At 37.0% G+C, this 25,208-nt stretch overlaps 1 protein-coding gene across 11 annotated transcripts in view; it reads right to left on the bottom strand.

The window, feature by feature from the left end:
- The window catches only part of AHI1 (Abelson helper integration site 1), a 93,876-nt gene extending 72,584 nt beyond the window's left edge, over nt 1–21,292 (bottom strand). The window contains exons 1-12 of one of the 11 annotated variants that reach the window (XM_051792497.1): nt 20,444–20,988; nt 19,766–20,014; nt 17,991–18,033; nt 16,776–16,847; nt 16,271–16,392; nt 8,532–9,142; nt 7,793–7,950; nt 6,752–6,965; nt 5,831–6,023; nt 4,243–4,338; nt 2,467–2,652; nt 256–396 (exon numbers count right to left, since the gene is read on the bottom strand). In XM_051792497.1, coding sequence (XP_051648457.1) covers nt 256–396; nt 2,467–2,652; nt 4,243–4,338; nt 5,831–6,023; nt 6,752–6,965; nt 7,793–7,950; nt 8,532–9,142; nt 16,271–16,392; nt 16,776–16,785 — 1,731 coding nt within the window. In that variant the 5' untranslated portion in view covers nt 16,786–16,847; nt 17,991–18,033; nt 19,766–20,014; nt 20,444–20,988. The other 10 variants (XM_051792495.1, XM_051792499.1, XM_051792498.1 and 7 more) reach the window with 10 other exon arrangements.
- Nucleotides 21,293–25,208: the final 3,916 nt, after the last annotated feature.

The raw sequence follows: 25,208 nt of genomic DNA, 5'->3' as shown, positions 1-25,208 counted from the left end.
CTCTTTCAAATTCTTGAGGAATTCTGGAGATGAAAATACCTGACTGTTCTCAGAAAAAAAAATGGTTAAATCAACCATATTTGCTAAGATTAGGCATCCTCTGTTATCTATGAGACTTTTTTCGTGCTTTGTTTAATATTTTTCTTAATTTTAATTAATTACTTGCTTCATAATACTTATACCATAAAAACAGTTAGAAAAATATAGTAGTTATTTAAATTATTTTCCTTTAAAAACAAAAGAAAAACACTTTACCTGTCCAGGCAATCTTGACCATTTAAATGGCTCCTTTTTTTCCTCTGGAAAAGGTTCGTATCCCTCTCTCTGGAGCTCAGACAGTGCTGTATTACTTTGTTCCTGCTGAACAGCTATCATAGAGCGAAAAGAAGGAGCAACCTTAAGGCAAACAAAACTAAGTATCAAGGAAAAATATTTTTGAAGTGAACAATGTAATTTCTGAAAAGATTTTAACTTTAAATGTATTCCATTTTTACATCTGAAACACAGCGATTGGAAAAGGCTTAATACATAAAAACTGCATTGCAAAAACTTCATTTAAAGTAACCAGGAAGTCAGAAAGTAATCCAAGCTTCTAAAGTTGTGTCAATCAGATGCTATCACAGATTTATCAAATAACTGATACTTTTCTATTTTTAGTAACTATCCAGGTCAGTGAAAATTAGTAATACTCCTGTATTGTATTGTACTACTGCAAGGGTGTTGCATAAAAAAATAAAAAAAGCATTCCAGTATGTAAATAGTTGTAGTGACATTAACCTACTACCTTGCAATCAAAATACTGCTTCAGTAACAAACCCCATTCTTCATATTAAAACATATTACCGGTGTTGTTCACTCTTGATATCAAAAGATATTACCAGCATTGTGCACGTTCAATAGTTGCAAAGAAAGGAGGACTGACAACATTTATGATTTTAATAGTAGATAAAGCATATATACTTTCCAGATTTCTGTAAGTACACTCACTGAACCTCACCTACAAGTTACACCAAGCTTGAACACACAGGAAACCTCAACACTAGGCAACAGCCCAGCAGCCCCTCTGAGAGGCACAGAGGCCATACAGCAAGAGCTGCAGTTCTGATCTGTTTTACTAATTCTCTTTAGAAACATACCAGAATACCACGCAAAATTACTGTTTTCTTCCAGGCTTACAGTAGCCAGGTATTCACTGTCTAGGTTCCTGTGGCTAAAAAAGAAGGCTGGACACCTATTATGCAAGTAGAAATCAATTTAGGAGTTTAAATTGTTTGTCAACTTCTATGCAAATGCCCTGTTTTATCCGAGACATCTATTTTCACATCTACTAGCCCATGCAGAGGTATGAGATCTGGACTCTTCTGGAGAAGCAGACTAGGTAGAATTTGTAACAGATCTTAAATGGAAGCAGAAATCTATGCATAGAAAACTGTCATGCCATGGCTCTTATCTGGAGCTCAATCCCAGCCTTACCAAACTTGGTATTTATGAGAACAAGAATGAAATAATACCAGTAATCAATGAATCCAGTCAGGCACAAGTCAGAAAGCCTACAAATTCACCACATCAGCTGAATTTCACAGAGGACTGTAAAGTAGGGACAGCTGTAAACCAGTGACAGCACCTAAACCTACCAGGAAAACAATCAGACCATGGTAAAGACAGGCTCAGAGGACTTCCAGAAAAAAAGAAGCACAGCTGCTCAAGCAAAGTGCACAGAATTCCTAACAAGCTCAGCAGCTGACTGAGCAGGAGATCTGCAGATGTCATTCCAGTACACAAATTAGAGCGTCCCAAACCCTGTGAACTAATCCCACAGATTTGCTCGGTTTTTGTCCAAGCACATCTCACCAGCCTTCCACATCACCCTTGACTGTACGAACAGTGAGCATAAGAAAGACTTATTACAGCTCTAAATGCAAACAGAAAATTATATAATAGAACAATACTGTACTTGCATACTAGAAAAGGAAATGCTGTATTTATCTTGAATGTGCACCTCAGCCCACACCAATGTAAGCCTATCTTTAAAGGAGTTTTCATCTGAGAAAAAAAAATACAGCTCATTACAGCTTGAGGGTGCAGGGAATAGAGTTAAGTGACTTACATCTTCTCTCACAGAATTTACACACCTGCACGAGTCCAGTGACTTAAAACGCCATTTCCCCTAATAAGAAGGAACCTTAATCTTCAAGAAATTACTCTAAAAGTTTTCTGTCAGTGACAAAATATTCAAAGTTGTAGCTGGGAAAGTAAGCCTATTTTTCAAAGATAACTAGGAAGGGTTGAGTTTGAAACATATCTTCAGATGCAATGTTCTTATAATGTATTTTATATACTGCATACAAGCACAGTTTTTATATCCATGCATACAAACACAGATGCACATGCTCTAGCTAGTTACTAGTTCCTGCAGAAAAGTCTGCATATTTGTAAATATATTTATATATTATATATTTAACTTACATGATCCGGCAGTTTTATGCCTCTTACAGTTACATATAAAGTTGATGGGTAACGATTTCTAGGACATTTTGCCCACCAGTCATAAACCTCAACAACATTTGAACGTGACTTGGTCCTTGAAGGTGGGTAGTATAATTGCAGACGAAGTTTTCCACCAATGTTTAGAACTCCATTTGCACCTACAAGCTGGAAGGGTGGTTAATTAGAGGAAAGAGGAAGAAAAAGTTAACATAAAAGAAATAAAAGTAATTGATAATTTCTAGTATTTTAGCTACAGTATAAACTCTTGAAATCCACTGCCCATTGCAGAAATATACTAATTCTAGAAGTGGTAATGAATTTAACATTATTAAATGCCCCAAGATCAAATCACTAAGATTAAAGCTTAGATAGCAGCCTAGTTTTGAAAGATGTTTCACAGCAGTAATACCATGAAAGTGGGAAGACCTCTGTAGTACCACTTCGGGTTTTTTTGGTTTGGTTTAGTTTTTTTGTCGGTTTTTTTTTGTTTTGTTTGGGGGTTTTTTTGGTTTTTGGTTTTGTTTGGTTGGTTGGTTGTTGTTTTTGGATTAGTGGTTTTTTTGGTTTTGTTTTTTTTTTAATTACTACTTGCTAAAATCAACCAAATCCCAAAGGACTGCCAATCCACAAACAGCCTCTTCCAAATTTGTTTCCTTTGAATGTTGCAACAAAGGGCATTGCTAAGGCTTTGGTTCAGAGTAGAAGATATAGCAAAGCTGTAGCATCTCCAACTTCAGAGGAGACAGAGTTCTGTCTATTGAACTAAAGAACAAGTGTACCTAGTGCCATTAACACTGGTCAGTGTTTATCAGGACATTACTTCGACTGATACAGATAAAAGGATAATGCAGACAGACAAGTAAGAACAAAGAACAGGCCACCATTTTATTCATATTTATGCTGAAAATTCACCCTTCCCTCCATTCAGGAGTAGGCTGTCCTGAAGGCCTGGATGCACAGCTATACACAGCTATACACCCAGCTATACACAGACTTCTGTTTCCAATAGATTCATCTTGGGCAGAGCTAAGAAGAATCTCCATATTGAACTGATATGAAGGTCCCACTCCCTTCACCTAAACTTGCAGTCCATTATCTTCTCCTGTATTTCTCATGCTGTAGACTGCTCAATGATTATCAACCACACAGGTAGGTGTCAATAAACAACCCTCAAGGAAACTAAAGCTTGCCAGCTCTTAAAGAACAAACTGACACATTCAAGTCTCTCCTAAAAGGGTAAAAAGGTACACATGTGCTGGGTAAACTACCAGTATCTCACATTTGCCTCATTTGTATATCAATTGTCACAGCATTCCCAATGCCACAACTAAAAATGAGAGGAAATTTCTAATTGGGCTAGGGAGTCTTTTGAAAGATTGGACAACTAAAAATGCCACCAGAATACAGAACAGCTGAGGTACAGAAATTAGTGGATTTGTCATTTTCTTCAAAATCACACAACCACACAGAAAACCCTAAAAGAAAATCTTTTTCTGTACTTTATGAAGAAAAAAAAAAAACTTACACGTTCTATACTTTCTTAAAACCCACATATTTTTTATTGTCAAGCTTGTTAATGTGTTGATTTTATCGGGTGAAAGAAGAGGGAAAGGAGAGAACAGCCAAGCAAGGAATTTTTTCCCCCATCTCTGTTGTTGGAAATATTAAAAAAATGTTTCCCTACTAAGTACAGTTAGAGATTTTCAGATAAAAATATTTATAAATTTTGCTTCTTTAATTAAATATTTACAATACCTTTAAAAATGCCCAACAAATTTTTCGATAATGACCTTCCTGAATTTGTACATTGGAGTTGGCTCTCACTTCATCCATACTTAGACAATCAAGGACCTAGAAGTAGCAGCGGGAATATAAATGTATTTCTAACGAACTTCATGGTAATTAAAAAATAATTGCTGAAAATATGCTAGGTGCAATTCACTAAATTAAACAGATTTCAATTTTAAGAAATTACAAAACCAGTATTTTTCCCATCCAAGGGCACAATTAGAAATGACAGATCCTTATGCATTTACCTGATGGCTATTTATGACCTGCATTAAAAAGAACGTCTGGTCTTAAAAAAACCTATTTTCGCTTCCCTTCTGTCTCAGTAAAAGAGGAAACAATAATGTGTAATTTTCTTAAATCCTATACACTTCAGAAGTCATAGAGATCACAAATCTGACAGCTAAAACTAGGTGCATACTAATCCAGATGGAAAATGGCAGTCACAAATTTAATTTTCCTTTCCTAAATTTATCACTTTTGTCATAGAATCAGTCATAGAATGGTTTGGGCTCGAAGGAATCTTCAAAGACTATAGAGTCCTGTCTCATGGGCTGGGACATCTTTCATTAGATCAGGTTGCTCAAAGCCCCATCCAACCTGGCCTTGAATACTTCAAGGGATGCGCATAAGAATCTTCATTTTTCTGTCAGGAACCAGAATTTTATCATATTTAGGTACTTTTGGAAGTTTATCTCAGTATACAAAAAAAACTCCCCTTAGAATCATACTTTCTTCAAATTGATTTTTCAGTTGATAAACCACGCTGAAGTCAAACAGCATACTCGCAATGTAATCATACTTTTTGTGGTCCTAACATCAGTTTGATTTCCATGAAGAATCTTTACAAATATAATTAGTTTTGTGTTAAGCAACTAAGGACTCTTAATTCTATAAGTATCTTCATTTATAAGCATCACAAAACATAAAGAAACACATGGTAATGCATTATATTCAATCTATTTGAAACAGAAAAAAAACAAGGAATGAAAAAATATTTATTGTATTAGGGTACCATTTTGAGGTTAGTACTACAGAATCTCTCTGTACAAATATTGAAATACTTAAGCTCAAAATTATGTTGAATATATAATTTACAATATAGAGGACAAATTAATAACTACTTTATGAAGATGGGGCCAGAAGTAGTAGACATGTAAAATGTTAATGGAAACAATGCAACAGCTTACTCATTGGTACAATGAGCTGTTGCTACAAGCAGACAAATTCTGCCTTTCAGTTTCCGGTACTTCTTTTCAAATTTCAAGAGTGTGAAAAGGAAAAAGTGATATCCTTCATATCTTACCAGCCTTTCCCAGAAGTTTGACAGTTGATTTAATAAGTTTTGTACTCTTTATTACTATCAAAACAGGAGTTGTTTTTATTTTATGAAAAAACACTTTTTGGTATCTCCAGTTAATTCTGTATCTTAAGGCTATGCTATTAACCCATTCTAACTAAAACAAAACATCTGAATCAGTCAAATATATACTGCTGAAGAAACAAACCAAAAATCAGAATATGCATAAACTGGATGCAAAATATTTAACCTTACCTCAAAAAACAGGATAACCTGAGGGTTTTCTTCAGTGTTTTGGGTTAAATAAGTAAAACGCTCATTAAATATTACTTGTTCTTCCCACTCTGGAACTGTTGATTTAGACTGTCTAAAGTCATATGGTTGAGTCATAATAGGAATAATGTGCTCTATTTCTTCTTGTTCATAAGATGAAACTTCCCCCTTGCTGCTTGAAAATTTCCAGAGAGTTACAATTGTTAGAGCAATTAAAAAAAAACCTCAAGCAAAACAGTATTTTCAATTACTGAAAGCAAACTATTTGTTTGATTCTAGAAAAAAACTCATCCAAAATTTAACACAATTTGCAATGTATATAGAAATGCTGCAGGCTAAAGTTCAAAATCCTAACCATTAAGTTACTGTTAGCAAATTTATGCATAATGGTCATGGTAGAGCCTACTGCTTAAACACAGTTAAAATTTGGGTTTCAGGAAAATCATGCATAATGACAGTGGAAACAAGCAACTCAAGCAATTAGAAATATGAAGAACTAAACTTTATTTCAGGATTTTAGAAGTTCTTTAATAAAAAAGAAAAGGTAGGCATTATTTATACTGCAAGAATTTTGCTTACTTATTCTAACCTTGGCTTTTACATATTTTTAGGACTTAGGAAATTTTCTCTCTGGAAAGAATATAGAATTAACTGCGTTGCAAATATGGGGACCTCGAGAGCAATACAGCAGTGCAGAGCATTTAAAAGTGCCAAAAGGAAAAGACAAATGCCACCATCATTGATTGTAGGTATATACATATAGAAACACAGATGTAGAAACTAACGAATGACTACGCATGCTTAAAATTGCGCATTGTTTTCATTTTTATACTTAATTTTCTAGGGAAGAGTATACCTATTTATTGTAAACATTGATAATAGAAACAGTTTATTAAAAGTCACCTGTGATCCTTCTTGACATATAAGCCACTTCTCTGATCAACAACATGGATTTTAACTACAGGATGAGATACCAAGAGATCAGTTTTAAGTCGGTCAGATCGATGGATATAAACTCCCAAAATCAGATCATCAGCAAAACCAAATTTAGACTGAGTTGACATTTCTGAATTCTTCTTTTCCTCATCATTTTCTGCTGCAACTTCTGTGGTTTCTTCTAGAAATAGGAACAAAGTAAATAAACTGTCACCAGTGGAACATAATAACCTCAAAGCAGTAAAAATGCTCTGTATTGTCTTCTCAAACAATAGTAAAGCAATAATATTAAAAGTGTTCTTTATGTAATAGGTTAAAATAAAATTATCGAATTTGCAGCATCTTTAACATGTATGAACATACACAGAAGTACACATTAATTAATATAATCTATTCCTAATAACAAACATTTTAATTTAAAAATCACAGGTCTTCCTCTTGATTGAGGTTCTTCTGTGCCACAATGACTTAAAATCCATACAGTTCAACGGCCTGCAGTTTGTTTTGTTTGGTTTGTTTTAGAAAAACAGACAAAAAAAAGGCAAGTAGAAACTGATGCTTTCTCCATGTGTATTTTTCCCTGAATATACCAAACACTGTTTTCAGAAATTCCTCATTTACAAGTTAAGAGGAGACTACAATACTTGATAGATATCAAGATACCTACTCCTCATCAGTTTCAGTAATTTCCTTTTTTTAAAATCTGATTTCTTACTTTGGCCTCCACAATATTTGAGGAATCAAGTTCTCCAATTTTACTATGCATTGCATGAAATAGTATTTCTCACATTTGAATTGAGCCATCAGGTCAAAACAGTGGCGATGAACCATTTTTTAGCATAAAGTAAAAAAAATAATAAAATAATAATTAAAAAAACAGAATATGCATCTTAATAATACACTATTATTAAGCAACTTCTGTGTTACCACTATGGATAAATATTTCTGTAGCAGCACAAAAAAACCAGGTAGCAAAGTATACACTATTATAACATTTTGCTGGTAGACCTTTTCTGGTTTTCTTTTTAACCTTCCTGGCTTTAGGTTTCTGTTTATCCATGCTTTCCTTGAGTGTCTGTCCTTCTGATGTAAATAGTCTTTCGGGTGACTGACTTTCATTGCCATCTTTTTCCGGATGATGCTGCAGCTCAGAAATGGACATTGCACTGCAAAGTAATGAATTACTATCAGGGCAACTGCACTCCACTGCATAAACTGATACAATTACTCATTACCATTACCAATCCACTTGGAATTCTGCAACTTATCATCTGTTTATGCTGAAAATGCAACACTCCTCAGCCCCCACATTATTGTCTTGCCTTTCTCACTGCTCTCCCTCCTTCACCTCCCCCTAATTTCCACACAATTGCAGAACCACTCTTGTGACTAGAGCTAAGCTAATGCTCTTCTGCTGGATCAGGGCCATCACCTATCACAAAAAAAAATAAAATCATGCATAAAATTATCTTCAGTTACTTAAGAGCGAGTTCCACAGAAAACACAGATCAAATAGCAATGGAGGACATTAAAAAAAAAAAAAAAGTTAAAAACAATCTGTGAGTTAAACATTAATCATGACAGAATTTTGAAAAAGTATCTGGTAATAATTTTCCATGACAGATTCATCCAATTAATCACTTAGGAAATACGAACAATTTATCAGAAAGCTTCTGTCTATCTTAAAACAAAATGAAACATTTTGCTTAAGATTCACAGACACACAGTGTACAGTTTATCATGATACCTTGTTTCAGCTTCACTTAAAACTGCTATTTCTTTCTTCTTTTTTTTCTTTTTGCCCACTTCATTGTTCAATGCAACTTCATGGCTTTGAACAGCGGAGGTAGATTCAGACATCTGTTCTTTAAGTTTCTTTCTCATTTTCTTTTTAATTGCATTTGCCTCATCCTCAGCCACATGCAGCTGATAGGCTTGAATTAGCTGCTCTTCCTCTTCTAATTCAGTTACATTTCTCACTTCAGTCAAGGAATTTTTAATCTTTCTATCTGCTTCTTGAGGAAGTACATCTGTTTGTGATTTCCTTCTTGTTTTCTTCTTTGGAAAATCATTAGTCTTTTTTTCAAAACTCCCCAATTTAGCTTCATATAAATCTTCCTCCTCATTAAATTGTTCTTGTAACAGTGATTTCTTTTTCTTCCTGTTTGACTTTGGTTGCTTTTTCTTCTCTCCACTAACAATATCATTGTTTATTTTCTCTGCAATTGATGCTTTCTCTCTCAATTTATTTTTTGTAAATCGCGGACTCTCCTCTTCAGGATTATATGTGTTGTTTATAATTGCTTCATCATTCACACTTTCCTTAGATAGATCAATTTTATTTCTAAAGGTATCAAGCTAAAAACGAAAAGAACATAAAACACATTTGTACTAAAAATCATGTAGATAAACATAGCACTTCATGTTATTCCTTCAGCAATCTTACACAAAGTAAAACGAAATCAAAGATTTAGTTATTTTCTTGTTTTGATTTTACAAGTGACAGATTGAAAGTCAACAGAAAATTCACACTGGAAAAAACATTTGGTGTTTGGCCACCTGATCCTCAATGTTTCACTATGTTTTTAAATAACTTTTATGTATACCCAGTAAAAAAAGAAATCAAGTCTACTCCATAAACAGATGCCAATGTTTACACTATGGAAGACTTGCAGACTACATGCAGCACAAAACCAAATATTTTTATCCATTGAAAATGCAAGTTAAGAGACAGACTTCTGGCTCAGATGTTTTGCTTCTCAAAATTTATCAATGAAATCATATTAAGAAGGGCTAAAACGGAAAAACAGACTTCCATTAAGACTTCTAAAAAAACCCAAACCAATATAAGTTGAAAAAAAAAAAACACAACAAAAACCCACCCCACATTATTCTTAGTGGAATGGCAGAGAGTTAATCTAGAGAACAGTCTTGCAAAAACAGCAAAGATGAATTTCAGCTAATGCATTTGCCTGTGCACCACTTCTAATTCTTGGAGGTTTTACAGAAAACACATTGTAAACTTTCCTCTTCCCTTCAAGTTTCTATTCCAGGTTACTAAAGGTAATAATACTACCTCCCTTGGATGGGAAGGAGATCTAAGCAACCTGATATAGTTGAAAATGTTCCTGATCATGGCAGAGGGCTTGGACTAGATGACCTTTAAAAGTCCCTTTCAATCCAAACTATGATTCTGTGATATCACCAAAGAACACAGCAAGTAACTGTCTAATTCTGTAAGGAGGTCAACACACAGACCTCTGATCCTCGACAAAACTTCTATAAAGTTGCTGAGGTTCATTTACTCTGTTGTCTTCCAGAAAAATCCCTTAGAGACTCATCATGAAACATCAGAAAGGACTTTAAAAACCAATGAAAGCAAATTAAAAATAGAAAAGTTTGGAGAAAATATATGTATATGCATACAATCTTTTATTTGCCAAGACTCTCTTCCTCAATAAACACAGACACTGTCCCTTTCTAGTTGGGATACTTCTCCCAGTTACAGAATCATGTTTGCCTCAAATATTTGCAAAGAGGGACAATATGTATAATAAGTGATCACCAAAACATACAAGCTTATAAGAAGAAAACACAGAGAATGAAGTTGCAATGGCAATCATGCTTTGGAGGATAGATCCTGACTTAAAAATGCCCACCTGTGAGAAGAGTATTCTATGTCTAGAAAGAAGAGAATACCCAATGTGCAAACCATCTACCTTCATATTCTAGGCCCTTAATTATGTGAGCCTGTGAACCTTCCTCACTATCTTGTTTTATTCACATCTGACACTTGGAGAGAGAACTTGGTGAGCAAGGAAAATATTACAAGAACTGAAAAAGGAGAATGAAGGAAAAAGAAAGGCAAATTTGAAGTATGAGAGTAAAAGCACAAGAAAAAAAAAACAAGGAAGTTTACTATTTGTATGAGAAAATCGGCAAATAAGAGCAGTGCGACAAGAAAAATACACAAAGACAAAATTTAACACATAAGTAAAAGCTGACATCTGAAACTCTAGACAACTAGAGACCTAAAAATGCAATAACTAGACTTATTAATGTTAATTATTAAACAACACTCCACAAATAAAGCATAAATTTAACAAAAAAAGCACCCAGAATGTCATGCTAGTATGCCTATCTAAGACATCATAAAATCTAAAGCCATTCATATCTTTTCATTAGATATCTTTATTTTTAGCTCATATGTCTAAAAATAGTTTAAACACCAAATAATGAAAAAACTGCCCTTGTATCTTCATCTTATACTTGCTTAAACAAAGCAGTAACATCATATTTATTCATAAATCAGTGTTTCAAGATGTGGAAAATCACATATAGATAACTTGAAATACAGAACAGAATAAGGGAAAGAAAACACTTAAAGCATCAAGCTTGGTATAAACTAAAAAAAACCAACAAACCAGAAACAAAAACTTCTAATAAATAGTTTACTTCCTTACCTTTGTTTCTATGAATGGCTTTAACTGCAGAGTATGAGGAATGAAGATTAAAACACACCAACAATTAAGACCCAACAGTGGCCAATAGCTGAGGTCATGCTTTGCCTTTCACAGAACATTAATCCATTAAGCCCAAGAAGTTTCTAAAACAACTGTGATATTCAAGAATCATTTCCTTAAAGAAATCATTTCCTTAAAGAAATCTAGCAAAAACTGGTTTGAAATATTTACTAGAACTTGTTATTTATTATGCCTACCAACAAAAACCATAGATTATAGAATCTTTAAGGTTGGAAAAAACCATTAAGATCGTTAAGTCCAACTGTTAATCCAGTACCACTGTGCTCACCATTAAACCATCCACACGCCTTTTGAACGCTTCCAGGAATGGTGACTCAACCACTTCCCTAGACAGCCTGTTCCAATGACTGACCACTCTTTCAGTGAAGAAGCTTTTCCTCATATGCAATCTACCTCCTTTCAGGTGGTTGTAGAGAGTGATAAGGTCCCCCCTAAGCCTTCTTTTCACCAGGTTAAACAACTCCAGCTCCCTCAACTGCTCCTCATAAGACAGGTCCTCCAGACCCTTCACCAGTGTCACTGCCCTTCTTTGGATACACTCCAGCCCCTCAATGTGTTTCTTGTAGTGAGAAGGAACAAAACATACATACACAAATATGTGTCACAACTAGTAAGCACACAGTTATAGCAAATTTACTTATAGGAAAAAAAACCCACCACAGATTATCCTTGTAATGAAAAAAAACCCAGTCTCAAACTACAGCAAATTCCTAGCACATTTATGGATACTGCAGGCAGCACAAAGCTGCTTCCACAGTTCAAACACAAATTCCTCAGATACACAGCCTGTATGATCTTAATTCAGGCCACTTTTTCCACATGTTGTAGTTATATGATGTAATTAAATAGAGAGGAAAGATGCAAAGGAGTCACAAAACAATAAAGTGAAAGCCATCAGATTAGGACTCAGGCAAAGGCAGGGATACTGGTATAGATTCTCTGACTGAAATGCAGGACTGAGAAATACCAACTAAGAGCAATTGTCAATACATAAATACACTTAAACTGAGTTAGAGAAAGCAGTTAGGCTGGAAAAGCAGCTCGACCCTCTGGAGTTAACTCCAGAGACAGGCCTCTGACCTGAACATGACTTCAGCTTAAAATCTGAAACAAATAAGAAGGCTTTTTTTCAAAACAGCTCCATGGCTACATTACAACACCAGGGCAGAGGAAACACTCTTTCCTGAAAACAGACTTGCTTGCACTACCGGCTTGATAGGAGAGAGAGATGGGTGCCAGCCAAGATGCAAGCAGGTGGGCTAACACTCAAGGCTCATATCACAATGAGCCAACCTCAGGTCACATCACTCGCCATTTGTGTCCCAGAGCTGACAGAAGGGACAACACCTAATAATCTTATGCCTTTTTAAAAAGGCTTCTCAAATATGCATGAGTGGAAGCCAGCAACATATCAAGTGAGTTTGTCACGAGTATTTGGAAACTCACATAACCAGATTTACAAAGGTACCTGAACTTCTTTCCCTAACACAGGCACACCTTGAAAAATGAGGGGTGGACACTGCCAGCCCATTGAAGCGCTGATATGTACCAGTTGTAAAAGACCATTTACTTACAACTGAATTGGTAATGAATGTACTTGTGATGCTGATTTGTTGAGTTTAAGAAAATCTTCATGTGCTAGGAAACCAATTTTACTGCCATTGCTCATAGAAGACTATAAAATGTAGATGCACTAAGCTAGAAGACCTTTAATTTACAGATAAGATGGGCTTGGACAAGTTTCACCAAATTCTAACAAAAAACATTGAGAAAATGTGTAGGTACATTATACAGTCAACTATTAGCAGTTCTATTATTTTAAACACAAGAAACAAAGAAACATAGGAAACAAAGCAGAAACAAACAAGAAACACAAGAAACAAATGGATAAAACCCAGCAGAAATCTCCATAATTATTCAGTGTCTGTCAGCATGCCCAAAAAAAGCAGAACTTGGGAAAATTCTACAACCTTAAAGCTCTGCAGGTCTTACATCTGAGACAGATGTTAAAGTACTGAATTGGTCAGAAGAAACCTGTAAAACCACCATCTTACCCAAAAGAATACAATAATTGTCAAGCCTGAAGATGGACTCCTACTATCTGTACCCACATGAAATTCCAGACTCCAGCCTGTCATTCAGGGTCTTATGAAGAAAGAGAAGGAGCAGGTTCAGTGAAGCAGGAAATATAAAGCTTCAAACAGGTAAATCTGTTGCAGTCCTGCCTTGAATATAAAACCTTAGTATCAATGTACGCCCACCCCAATTTGTAATCTGATCAGACTACAGTCTAGGAAAGAAATTTTTGCCTCCGTTATAGGATCTTACTTTTCATCTGGTAGAAAAATTCACTTACGTTTTCAGAGTTAAACATGCTCTTTTCTACCATAAAATTTAGATTAAACCAAATAAACTTAATTTTCCTGCTGACCTTAGACAGATTAAAATAGCTGGGCAAAATAATCTGCATATTGCCTGAACTGAAGCTTGCCTCATTCTAACAACTTGTAAGAGGAGGAACAACTGGTAAAAAAAATTATGGCGACTGTTTGCCCTAGAAAAGATGCTAGCAAATTCACTTTCTGAGTGTGTCTCAATTGCTTGTATCTTCAGCCATGCCTTTGGGCTTCACACCACTGCCCCTGTGGCTACTGAACAGCAAAACAGAGCTTTCACTGGCCACAGCTGATGCCTATTTCCATCTCCATTACAAGCCCCTCTTTCCTATTAGTTGTGACTTAAACTCATCCTGCCCTACAGACATCAACCTTTCCTCTTCCAGCCAGGCTGTTTCCCTTCTCCCCAGACAGGGTCTCCAGGCAATGGGCACACAGAGCAGCACAGGCAAGCAGGCAGGCAATCTCCTTATCCTCAATTCTGTCATTTAAAATCACAGCAACCTCATGCAGCTCCAGAACTCAGATTTCAAAGAAACAGTGGATATGAGGGAAAAGGTTTTATTAATCTAAGAAAGGCTAGAGAAAAGACAAAGGAAGGAAGTAGACTGGTACATTTCCAGTTGAAATATGCTCTCAACCATGACCCGTTTCTGATCAAACCTAGGATACCATTTATAGCAAGTGCGTGACACAAAGCCAACCATCACTGACAAATTTCACATTATTTCAAGATATGTGAAACTCTGTATAGTTAAATCATATGAACTGAAGAAAATGGGAACAAAACCAGCAAACCTCCTCCATCTACCTCCTCCTCCCTCCACTCCCACACACATTTATTTCTTACAGAGAAATGACTGTTTATTTGCTGAAGCTTTTACAGAAACTTCTACTTGAAAGCAACCAGCACGGAAAATACCAGCCTGAGCTCTTGCAACTTTGCCACACTTTAAGGAAAGTTCTTAGTTTTTAATTGCTTTGATTGGTAAAAATCTAGTTTCAACAAAGCCATAAAGTTAGGTTTCACATTGATCCTAAAAATGCTTCCTAATTTGCTTGCATACCACTAATTTTGACTCAGGTCATTGTGATTTTAAGTGTTTCTAGGTAACTCCAAAACACTAGTGTTTTACGTCAGAGACTTCTGAAATGGAAACCAAATTTAAAACCAAAGTAAGTGTAAAATATTTATGAGTAATATCTATTTGCATATGAACACATAATTATGTACTTAAAAATACTTAAAAATAACAATTAATAATTCACATTTCATAAAGAAGGTTAACCTAACTGAGGAAGAATTTAGTCTTGTATTTAGACAAATGCCAGCAAAAAAGGAAAAAACCCACCCTTGAACTCTCTGTGATATATTTTAGACATCATGTTAATTCTTTGTATAGACTATTGACTAAATACAATATACTTCAAGGAACATAAATTATTAAAGTCCACATAAAATTAAACTTCAAATTGCCAATTTAAGACAAAATAGCAATACTAAGTTTAATATAACTATTCTGAATATATTTAATATATATAATAAATACAGGTAACATTTTGATATTACACTAAATACCACTTCTTTGTCTTAAATGAATATTAAAGAAGGAACATTCATTTCCAGCACCTGATAAGGACATTGCAAGGAAAAATACTTAAAACATAAAACCTAACAAGTGGGAAGTAGAAAAACAGAACATTTGTCTCTTAAGCAAATTGGTTTCTTTTTAAAGTCCAAATCTTCTAAGTCAATAATCAAGTATATATAGGACTCATATTAGACATTTATTCTCCTGTTCAGGAAAAAGACTAGAATCTGAACCATAATTCAGAGGCTGTTTTAATGACAGATATGCCACAAATAAAAATGTCATTTAACCATAAAGTCAGGGTAATAAAATCCTTCCTAATAGGCAAGTCACAAGCTAAGGTCAAAATCTTTAAAAAAAGTTAGCATGTGAACACAGGACCACTTAGACACAAAGCTCAGCACATGCAGAAATATTCTGATCACTGACATCAAATTAAAAAAAAAAAGTAGAAAATTGAATAAAGTTAATTATTATCTCTAGTATTATTACAATTTCTCATCAGTTTTCAATTCACAGCTGTATTAGATGGACATACTTTTATTACACAGATGTAGGACTCTCGAAATCAGATACTTTTAAAGCCATAATTCTACTAGCCCTCAAATATCTAATTAACTCCAAGTAAAGTCAATACTGAATTTGAAAATCTTAAAAATTTTAGAAAAAATGTGAATTGAAAACAAAGTACCGGTGGGCATTAGGTAAATGTATGCCTGCATGTGCCACTTCCTTTTTACCAGTATTATAGTCTATACCTCCAAATTACAAGGATGCATTGCTGGTACGCAAACAACAAATAAAAGCCACATCAAAAATAAGGGATACGTGTAGAAACATAATTTATACTTCATTTTTTTTTAATGTTTACAGCTCCTTTCTACGGTACATTTTCCTGATCTTTTTTCCATTATGGAAGGCAATCAAACAAAACTTATATGTGTTCTAACTCACCACAATACTCTCCGGAGAGTCAAACTTCTTTTTCTTTGATTTCTTTGCATCTGTTAGGCCTGCATGGCGTCTGAAGATTTCCTCAAAGCGGACTTTGGTTTTTGCCTTTGCTTCACTTTCAACTGCAAAAAGAAATCTAGAGTATGATTCACTGTCTCAATAATCACCATTGCTAAAAAAGTGCACAATCATGATTTAAAATTGCAAAGGATGAGAATTATTTATCAGGGAAAGTTTACCAAAAAATTCACTTAGTATTCAGTTAAGAAAAAGACTGTTGAATCCTCAGCTACAGTATATGTATCATTGCCATTACAATTTTTACAAGAGTCCCCAAGTTTAAAATAAAAAAACCCCAAAACTTCAAAAATCAACTATAATCATGCATTCAAAAAGAAGCCAGTGCAGTATTAAAGATTTATATAAGTCAGAAGTAACTTCTATCATTTGCATCCAGTTCTAACTATAAAATAAGTACTGGAAATCAAACACAAAGTATTCTTACCTGCTGGCATTTTCAGTCCTCAGTTAGAAGTGGCTCAAAACACCAGCTGCCTCTTCCTCAGAATTCACCGTTCTATTTAAAGTAATTAAAAATTTTCATTAACATAACTGGTCCACAGACTTGAAACTAACAATTGAATGTGTGCTGATTAATATTGAGTACAGCTCAGGATTCTCAGCATCTGATACTTATTATTTGAGAGTAAATAAATAACAACACTACAATTGGCAATAGCCACATAATTCAGCACTATAGTCCTACAATCTTCTAAAAAACCCAACAGTTTATTTAAATAATAATGACCCACAAAGCCATTTATATTGAAGCCTTTCTAATCAGGTTCCTATCCTGACAGCATCACTGAGGAAATCACGTTGTAGTCAGCTCATAACTTCCAAAGCAAAGATTAGTAGCTGCCAGCAAATCTAACTTTACTACAAATCTCTAAATATTTATGTTTTCACAAAGCATTTGTATTTTTCACAAAACAGAGAAGCAATTACATGAAACTCATTTCTCTAAAGAGAAAAATGTTGGGCCCTACTGGTTGTGGAGAAAAGCCTACAAATGCAATCCAAACAAAGCTTGAAGGCAAGAAAAAATATTACACAGCTTTATCTTTTCATCAAGAAAATTCAGAATGTTTTACAAAAAACTTTAATACAAAAAGCTGTTTTGTAAACAGCAGAACTAATGAAACCTAGATTTCTGAAGGTGTTATATTCCTCTTAGCCTTCCAGACAACAAACTATTGTACCTATCTCCCTGACATCCCATCCAGCAATAGCTCCAAGTTCTCCCTAGGCAAAATGTCCTGTTAAACACCAGGAACTCAAATTGAATAGACACCCAGACTACATCGATCCTAACAAATTAAGACATAGCATTAAATACTGCCAGGATATGGTTGCATTACTCTTGCCCCACTTTGGTCCAAGCCACCTAACACTCACCTATATACGGGTTAGGAGTTATTATGGATTATTATTAATAGGCGGTTCGCGTGTAGCCATTCTGACTTGAGGCTGAGAGTTTAATAGCAGTAAAGTGAGCCAGACATACCACAGGGCCTCAACATGTACTCCTGGGCACACACATCTTATACCAGCACAGGGAAGAGCTGAGGCTATATTGGGTCCCCAAGAATCTGCACCACCGTACCCTCAGATCCCTCTCATCTTTCTTTCACAGTGTTAACTTGCACAGGCTACATACCTTCAAGTCATTCCACACTTGTTACTTAGCGTACTGTGGCCTGCTGGATAGCCAAACCTAACCAAATTAAGAAAAAAAAAGCAAGAAGTGTTCAGGTTGGTCTGGGATTATAGAACTGTTGATTAGTCAGAAAAGTAAGGTGTCATTACTTTATATCTTAAGCAAAGCATTTACATTAAGTATCCAGCATTCTAAGGATGTTTGAAATGAGCAAGGATGATGTGGTGGTCCCAGAAGGGACCTTATTGGAAGCAAAAAAAAAGTTTAGTTCTATGTTTCACCATGACACTCATGAGGTTACAATATTTTCACTCACTGAAACATGTTTTGACTCGCAAAGCAAAGCTTTACTGTCACAACTAAACCAGTAACAATTAAAAGCAACACTTATTACAAGAAATGGTACCAGAAAACACCACTGGAAAATAAAACTGCTTTTGCAATTTATACTTAGTAACATCAAATGGGCATTTTAAAAGTACTACAGTTATTAAGTGCTGCTTTTCAAGTAGTCAATTCACAATTGTCTAGAAAACTCCTATAATTTAGAAAAGTAGAAAACTAGACATGTTTATAAAATACAGCAGATTCTATCACTTTCATCATTCACTGAGGACCACAGGAACATGGAAAAGTCTCTTATGATTAGCTGAGTGATTGCAATCAGCCCTTGAAAACTAATTACAAACAAATGAAATGCTAAAGGGCTCTTAAAATAAAAAATGAGAGATAATATAGAACACAAAAGCAAAATGACTAAAGTACATACCTGTTCCAAGTATAGAAATAATTTTATGGTCAAAGGTTAAATAAATCAGATCACAAAAAGACCCCCAAAACCCAACCTAGAGGTAAATTAATTTTGCAGATACATTTGCTCACAATGAAACAAACACCTTTCCAGAGGGCAGGCTCACCTCACGGCTACCATCATTCTGCCTATTTATTCAGTAATTGTCTATCCTCTTGTGGCAACAAAATTAAGAGATAAAGTCCTCCTGATAGTGCTATTATTTAATATACGTTTCCAATTTAGAATTTCATGACTTTTTACATGGTGCATTAAAGCAACTATTAGACTTGCGTAAATACAGATCATTAATCAACAGGGGTAAGATCAAGGCTGTTTACTTAGTGTAATCTCACCTTGAAATAGGAGAGATTTAATGGTATATCAAAGTTCAGCAACCACAGTGCCCCAAGCTAAATAAATTCAGCTATCATTAATTTTTTAAAATACATTTTTGCCTAATTAGATTGGATCTCTTCCATGTTAGAAAATACAAGACAATTCAGGAATGACAAAAATACATACCTGGAACAGTGGCATATTCCAGCCACCATGAATAACCAGAGAAACAAATTCATGAAGTCCAAACTTTCAAGAATTACTATACACTTTCTCAAAAATCACCTAGTTTGCTCTTTTCTCATATTACATGTACATATATACATATATATTTATATCTAAAAATGCATATAGAATGTATTTATAAAAGCGATTGCGTATTAAATTCTTGCTCTTTTCACAATATTTTGCAATACTGATTTCCTATATTCTACATCTGTAATATAGGAATTCTCTGTGCTAAACATGTCCAAAAGGCCACCGTTCACAAACCCCACTTTTATTAGTCACTAAAAAAAGATATAAATCAAACCTACACTATAATGAGCAGAACATACAGAATCTGTACTACATATTGCTAAGTGACAAACTTCCTACCCAATTAGGACCGTTTAGGAAACTGAGTTGACAAAATATAATTGCATACCTCAGGATTTTCCTAAACTAAAATCCTCAACTTTTCTTTTCTCAACAAGTAGAACATCAGGCCTTGTTTACTTATCTTTTAGATCATAATTAGAAATCTTAGGTTTTACTAGCAGGTTTCTAATGCTGCTACCCGTACGTATCACTACTTTGAATCTGAAAGAACTTCAACTCAGAATCATAGAGCAAAATAACACTGAACTGAATCTGCTTCTCTTCACCATTGATAAATGTGACATCAAAAAACAACCTGGTTTTATTAAAGAAAATTTAGTATTTAAGTCCAGGAAACTGACAGAAAGTTTTATTATTATCATGTAACCATCTATGTACTTGCATATCAATAAACACTACTACCAGAAGTGCAGTAGCCTTCTTCCAGTTTAGATGTGCCTGTAAAAACCTTGTGTTCAAACTAGCTTAAAAAGATGTTTTAAAAAGCTGGTGCTACTCTCAGTTTTCTAGCAGTATCAGAAAGCTTCAGCTTTAGAGGAACTGCTGGGATGGGTATTTTTCCCCCAGAAATTTGGTAGCTTTAGTGAAGAGAAAGTTGCAAACAGACTCGGTCCGCTCTGATAACAAAACTATGGACTTCAGTTCTATGTAAGGAAATATAGCTGACTTCTACTGTTTATTAAAGTCTCTGCCTTATCTGATAATTATGAAAATGCTTCCTCACCAAGTATTTTAATTTCCAATGCAGCATTTTGCTTTGCCTAGAAGAACAGTGGTAGATAAAACAGCTATAAATGAAAATTCACAACACGCACCACCACTGGATTAACCAATGGAATTATTTAATGAGCACGTGATGTAAAGATGCACATTCCTCATGGGAGGGAGGCATCCCGGCTTTGGAGCTCAACGTGCCAGGCAAGGAGCAGCACTGTGTGTTCACGTGCCGCGGGATAAACTAACCACGCAATGTTACCCGAGTGAACTACAAAGCTTGTAAAGACGGGGGGGGGAAATAATACTGCTCAAGGGATTACGGCTTCCCGCGGCACTGCTTCGTGCCACCACGCTGCGCCGAGACCGGCAGGTAACAGGTCTCCCTAGGCCGCCTGCCCCGACAGTCAACCCGCGGGGTTACCCTGAGCAACCACGGCGTTCGAAGGAGCGGGACGCGCTCCCACTGCTTCCCGAAGCGCGCCGAGGCCTCCCACGCATCCCCGCGCTACCGGCCCGCGCTGGCCGCCGCCCAACCCGCTCCCGCTCCCAGCTCCTGCTCCCCGCCCGCGCCAACCTCCCCGCCACGGCGCGACTGTGGCTGAGCCCCCCGCCCCGCGGCGGGCAGAGGAGCCGGGGGAGGGCACAGCGGCGGGAGGCGGGACCCAGCCCCACCCGCCCTGGGGGGCGCGCACCGCGGCGAGCGGGGGCAGGCGCCCGGCGGGACCCCGGCCGAGCGCAGCCTCCCCTTGCCCGGGGCGCGGCCCCGCTGCCCCCGCGGACATCACTCACGTCGGTCCCGTCCGCTCCCGAGGCGGCAGCTGCGGGTGCCCCGCCTTCCCCCCCGCCAGTGAGCTCACTCCCGGTCCCCCCTCCGCAGCCCCGCGCGGGTGGTTCTGCCCAAAACAACCCCAGCTTCCAAGGAAACGGCGCAGGCGCGTAGGGAAGCGGGGCGAGGAGGAGCGGGCGCGCCGGTGGCCGTGTCGCTTGGGGCCGCGGAGGGCAGCGCTCCCCGCGGCGGGGACGGGGCTGTTGAGGGTTGTTTTGTTGTGTTTTACTCAACAAAATCGCGGTGCTTGGCTGAGCGGTACCGTCTCCTGAGTTCCGTATCTGTTCACAGTGGTGTTTGCCTCTCATGCGTCATGAGTTGGTTACGAAAACCTTTCTGGAAACGCGAGGTTGGAATTTAATTAAAAAAAAAAAAAAAGAGAGAGAGAGAGACTGTGAAAAGCATTAGAACCGGGAACGGTCTCGGGGATACCTTATGGTCCACTGGAAAAATGCGTCAGAAGTCCATAATAGCACTCTTAACGGAAGTTGCTTGCGGAAGAATGAAGTGTCAGGGTAACGAGCTCTGTTGGAGTCAGGAGGGCGTCTGTCAAGTGTTTGAAATGGATATCAGCTTTCTGATTTAGTAGCTAACTTAAGCAGTGTTGGGTTTAGGGTTTTTTTTCCTCTTAGGAATAATAACTCATTACTGGAATGAAAGAAATCTGTGTTAATTTCTTCCATGTAAAATCTGATTAAAACTGTAGATCATTCCTTCGTCCACTAGAGAGTTTGAAAAATTAATGAAAGGTTTTGAATGAATGTGGTCAGATCTTTTCAGAAGCAAAGTTGGGTAAAATTAGCCTTTGGTTGGCAGTGAGCAATTTTTACTACCTAGGGGTGAGCTATTGCTTGTGATCCTATGGTTGTGACATAGTTCCCGTAGCGTCTTTGAGATTCTGTGAATGAATTTACACTGGCTGCCAAAAGAATGCACATTCTGAAACCTTGCTTCCTTGTTTCTCAGGCGTTACTAGTGACAGATGCTGTTGTCTCTTTCTGGTGCTTACTTGTCCTTTGCTTTCTCAAATGCTTGCATGCATTCATGTGATAGGTAGGGATATTTCTTTTTTCATATGGCAGGTGTCCTGGGTTGCCTTGGCATAATACAAACAAAAACCAACTCCTCAGAATTTCTTGTGCTTCTTTTTTATCCTTGGTGTATCTGCATTCTTGTAGGTCTCCATCCTTGGTAGTACCCCGAACTCCATTAAATAATGGCTTGGAACAACCTGATTTCACTTTAAGGTTGGCCTTATATTGAACAGGACCAGAAATCTAGATGTTACTTCCTAAGTTGTATGGTTGTGACATTATTTGTTATGTCTATATTTGATGTATAATTAGATGACAGTTCTAGTGCTAGTTTTCACAGTAGCCAAGACACTTGAAACTGTCTCAGGGTTAGTCATAAGTTAAACATCCTAATCAAAGGCCGCGCTGTATGTCTGTAACCTAGCAGGTTCAGAAAAATTCTAATCCAAATCCTAGCCCCAACTTTCAATGTAGATGAAATGAGAAAATGGTTCCCCAAGAGAATAGTAATTTATTGATTATTGTGATGTGTTACCTCTGTTTGATAAGCCTTATGTTATATCCACAAATTGTTTAGGATGCAGCAGAAAAGCTACCTCTTCAATGTTTTCATTTGTAAACATCCTGACAACACCAGTACAGTCAATCACAGAATCACAGAATATTCTGAGCTGGAATGGACCCACAAGGATCATCGGGTCCAACTCTTAAGTGAATGGTCAAGAAACAGATAAGGTTTATACCTAACTTGTCAGTCACGATCTGACAAGTTGTACTAAAAACTAGACATTTTCTTGAGAATCTGTTACAGGACAGTGACTGTGAAGACAGACTCCAAAAAGCTTTCAATACACTAGCTTGCACAGTAACCTGAGAGCTCCCTTGCACAATTTTGCAGTTATGTCGTTGTAAGGGACAGTTAATGATTTACACATTCTGAGATCACCAAAAGACTTTTGCAAACTGAAAAGAAGCCGCTGCTCACCCAGCAAAGCCCCGCCCACCCCACCCCTTTCTGGGATGGGTTGCAATACTGGTATAATATGCATAAGCACTGTTCCTCCCCAGCAAACGCAAACCTACATACTGTGCATGTACACAGATATTCTAGCACAGTCTCCAGTGCTGTCTCAATGAACTCTTCATCATGATTAAAGCTGGGACAGCAGGAACTGTAGAATATATTGCTGGGTATGGCAAACCGATGTGGAGAGCAAGGCAGGTTGAAATGAAAAGTGACTCATGGTAAATTCTGAAGAGTGCTGTCATCCTTGAAATTATGCTTCCTCTGAGGATTAGGATTGGAGTTAAATAAGAAGGACGAAGATGTGGATTGGTGTCCACCATATAGAGCCTCAGGGTATGTAGGGTTGTAATTCTTAGATGGTAAATGTTGAGGCTATTGCCAGATGGCTTTTCTGAGAGCAAGACTGAAGAAAGAGCCTACTTTTTCAAATCTGTTAAAATGTAAGATCCCAGAACTCCCCCAGAGTTTGGATAAATGCTGAGCCTGGCAGAGTGGGTGGCTGTCCTGGCTCAGGCTAGGACAGGGGTAGTTTTTGCAGTAGGCAGGAGGGGACATGGATAGGACCCAGAGGTTATTCTGTACCACCTCACATCATTGCTGGGAGAGGGGAAAAAGGGACTCTTCTTCCAGGGAGAAGGGGTCCCTTCTGGCCAAGCAAGGCCAGGGTGGACATAATTGTGGGTTAATGTTGATCCCAAGCCAGAGGGAGCAGTCAGGGTGGAGTGGCTGTACTCAGGTCAAGCTCTGCACTCTCTCTTTTGTACACTTTTGTTATTAATATTATTGCTGTTACTGTTCATTTTATTATCTCATTGCTGTTTCCAGTAAATTTTTTTTACCTCAACCCGTGATCTTTGCCTTTTGTGCCTCCAATTCTCCAATCTGCTGCAGCAGGGAGGGGGAGGGAAAAGGAGGGGAAGGATTGACTGAGCTCTGTGTGATTTTGCACTTTCAGTGGGAACAGTAAATTGGGGAGTACCATTCCTAAACCACGACAGTGGCCTATGGCAGCTGGGAGGGCTCAGTTATGGTTAAAAAAACAGTCATTTTTAATCACTGACACAGAAAGCAGATTTGATGTCTGATATTTGATCTGTCAGCAGTAGTAATGGGCTACAAAGCCTTCTAAATAAACTTGGCACCAGACATCAACAGGTTTTCCTATTATTTGTACAAACTTATGTCAAGTTTCCAGGAACACTTGTTTCATGAGAATGTCTTAAAGAGTTCTGTGGCCACTACACCTATGAAAAACACAAGGTATTTGTGCACTCTAAGTTCTATAAGCAAGTAGTGGTCAGGCCCGTTTTCCATGTCAGAGGAGAATACATCTTACCTCTTCAGCTGACTTTAGTTGGATTCTTTGGGCTATAGGCAGATGAAAACACTGCAGCTCTTATTCATAAAGAATAGATTCTATGATAAAACCAATAAGTCTATGTTATATTTGGTACCTTCGTCCTGGGACAGTTAAAAATCACTGTTCTGGAGTTAAGAATGTTCCATATAGAAAGCTACTGTAAGCCAAGGTTTAATGTGCTGATCTAAACAAGACTTTTCCCCCCATGCTACTTCTTATGAGGTCCTATGTCATCAGTTCTTCTGATCTACTTTACATAGTGCATAACCTGATCTGCTGATATTAAGCAGTTCTTAACATTGCTAATAACACCTTCATTATATCTGAAGATGTTGCAATATGTATTCCAATGTCAGTGTCATGGATCTATTTTTTTTCCATTTTCTGATAGTGAAAATTTTTTTGCAATATTTGAACTTCATTCATTAGTACAAAGGGAATAGAAGTCAGTAGCAGTACCTAAGAAATCCAGCCTGGGAACCTGTACAGCACCCAGAATAATAGAATGAGTTTTGTCTATACTTT

Source organism: Manacus candei, unplaced genomic scaffold (genome assembly GCF_025592945.1).
Source record: "Manacus candei isolate 608988 ecotype Guabito, Panama unplaced genomic scaffold, ASM2559294v1 h1tg000034l, whole genome shotgun sequence".
NCBI lineage: Eukaryota > Metazoa > Chordata > Aves > Passeriformes > Pipridae > Manacus > Manacus candei.
The sequence above is the reverse complement of the archived record's forward strand: the minus strand, read 5'-3'. Positions and strand labels throughout refer to the sequence as shown.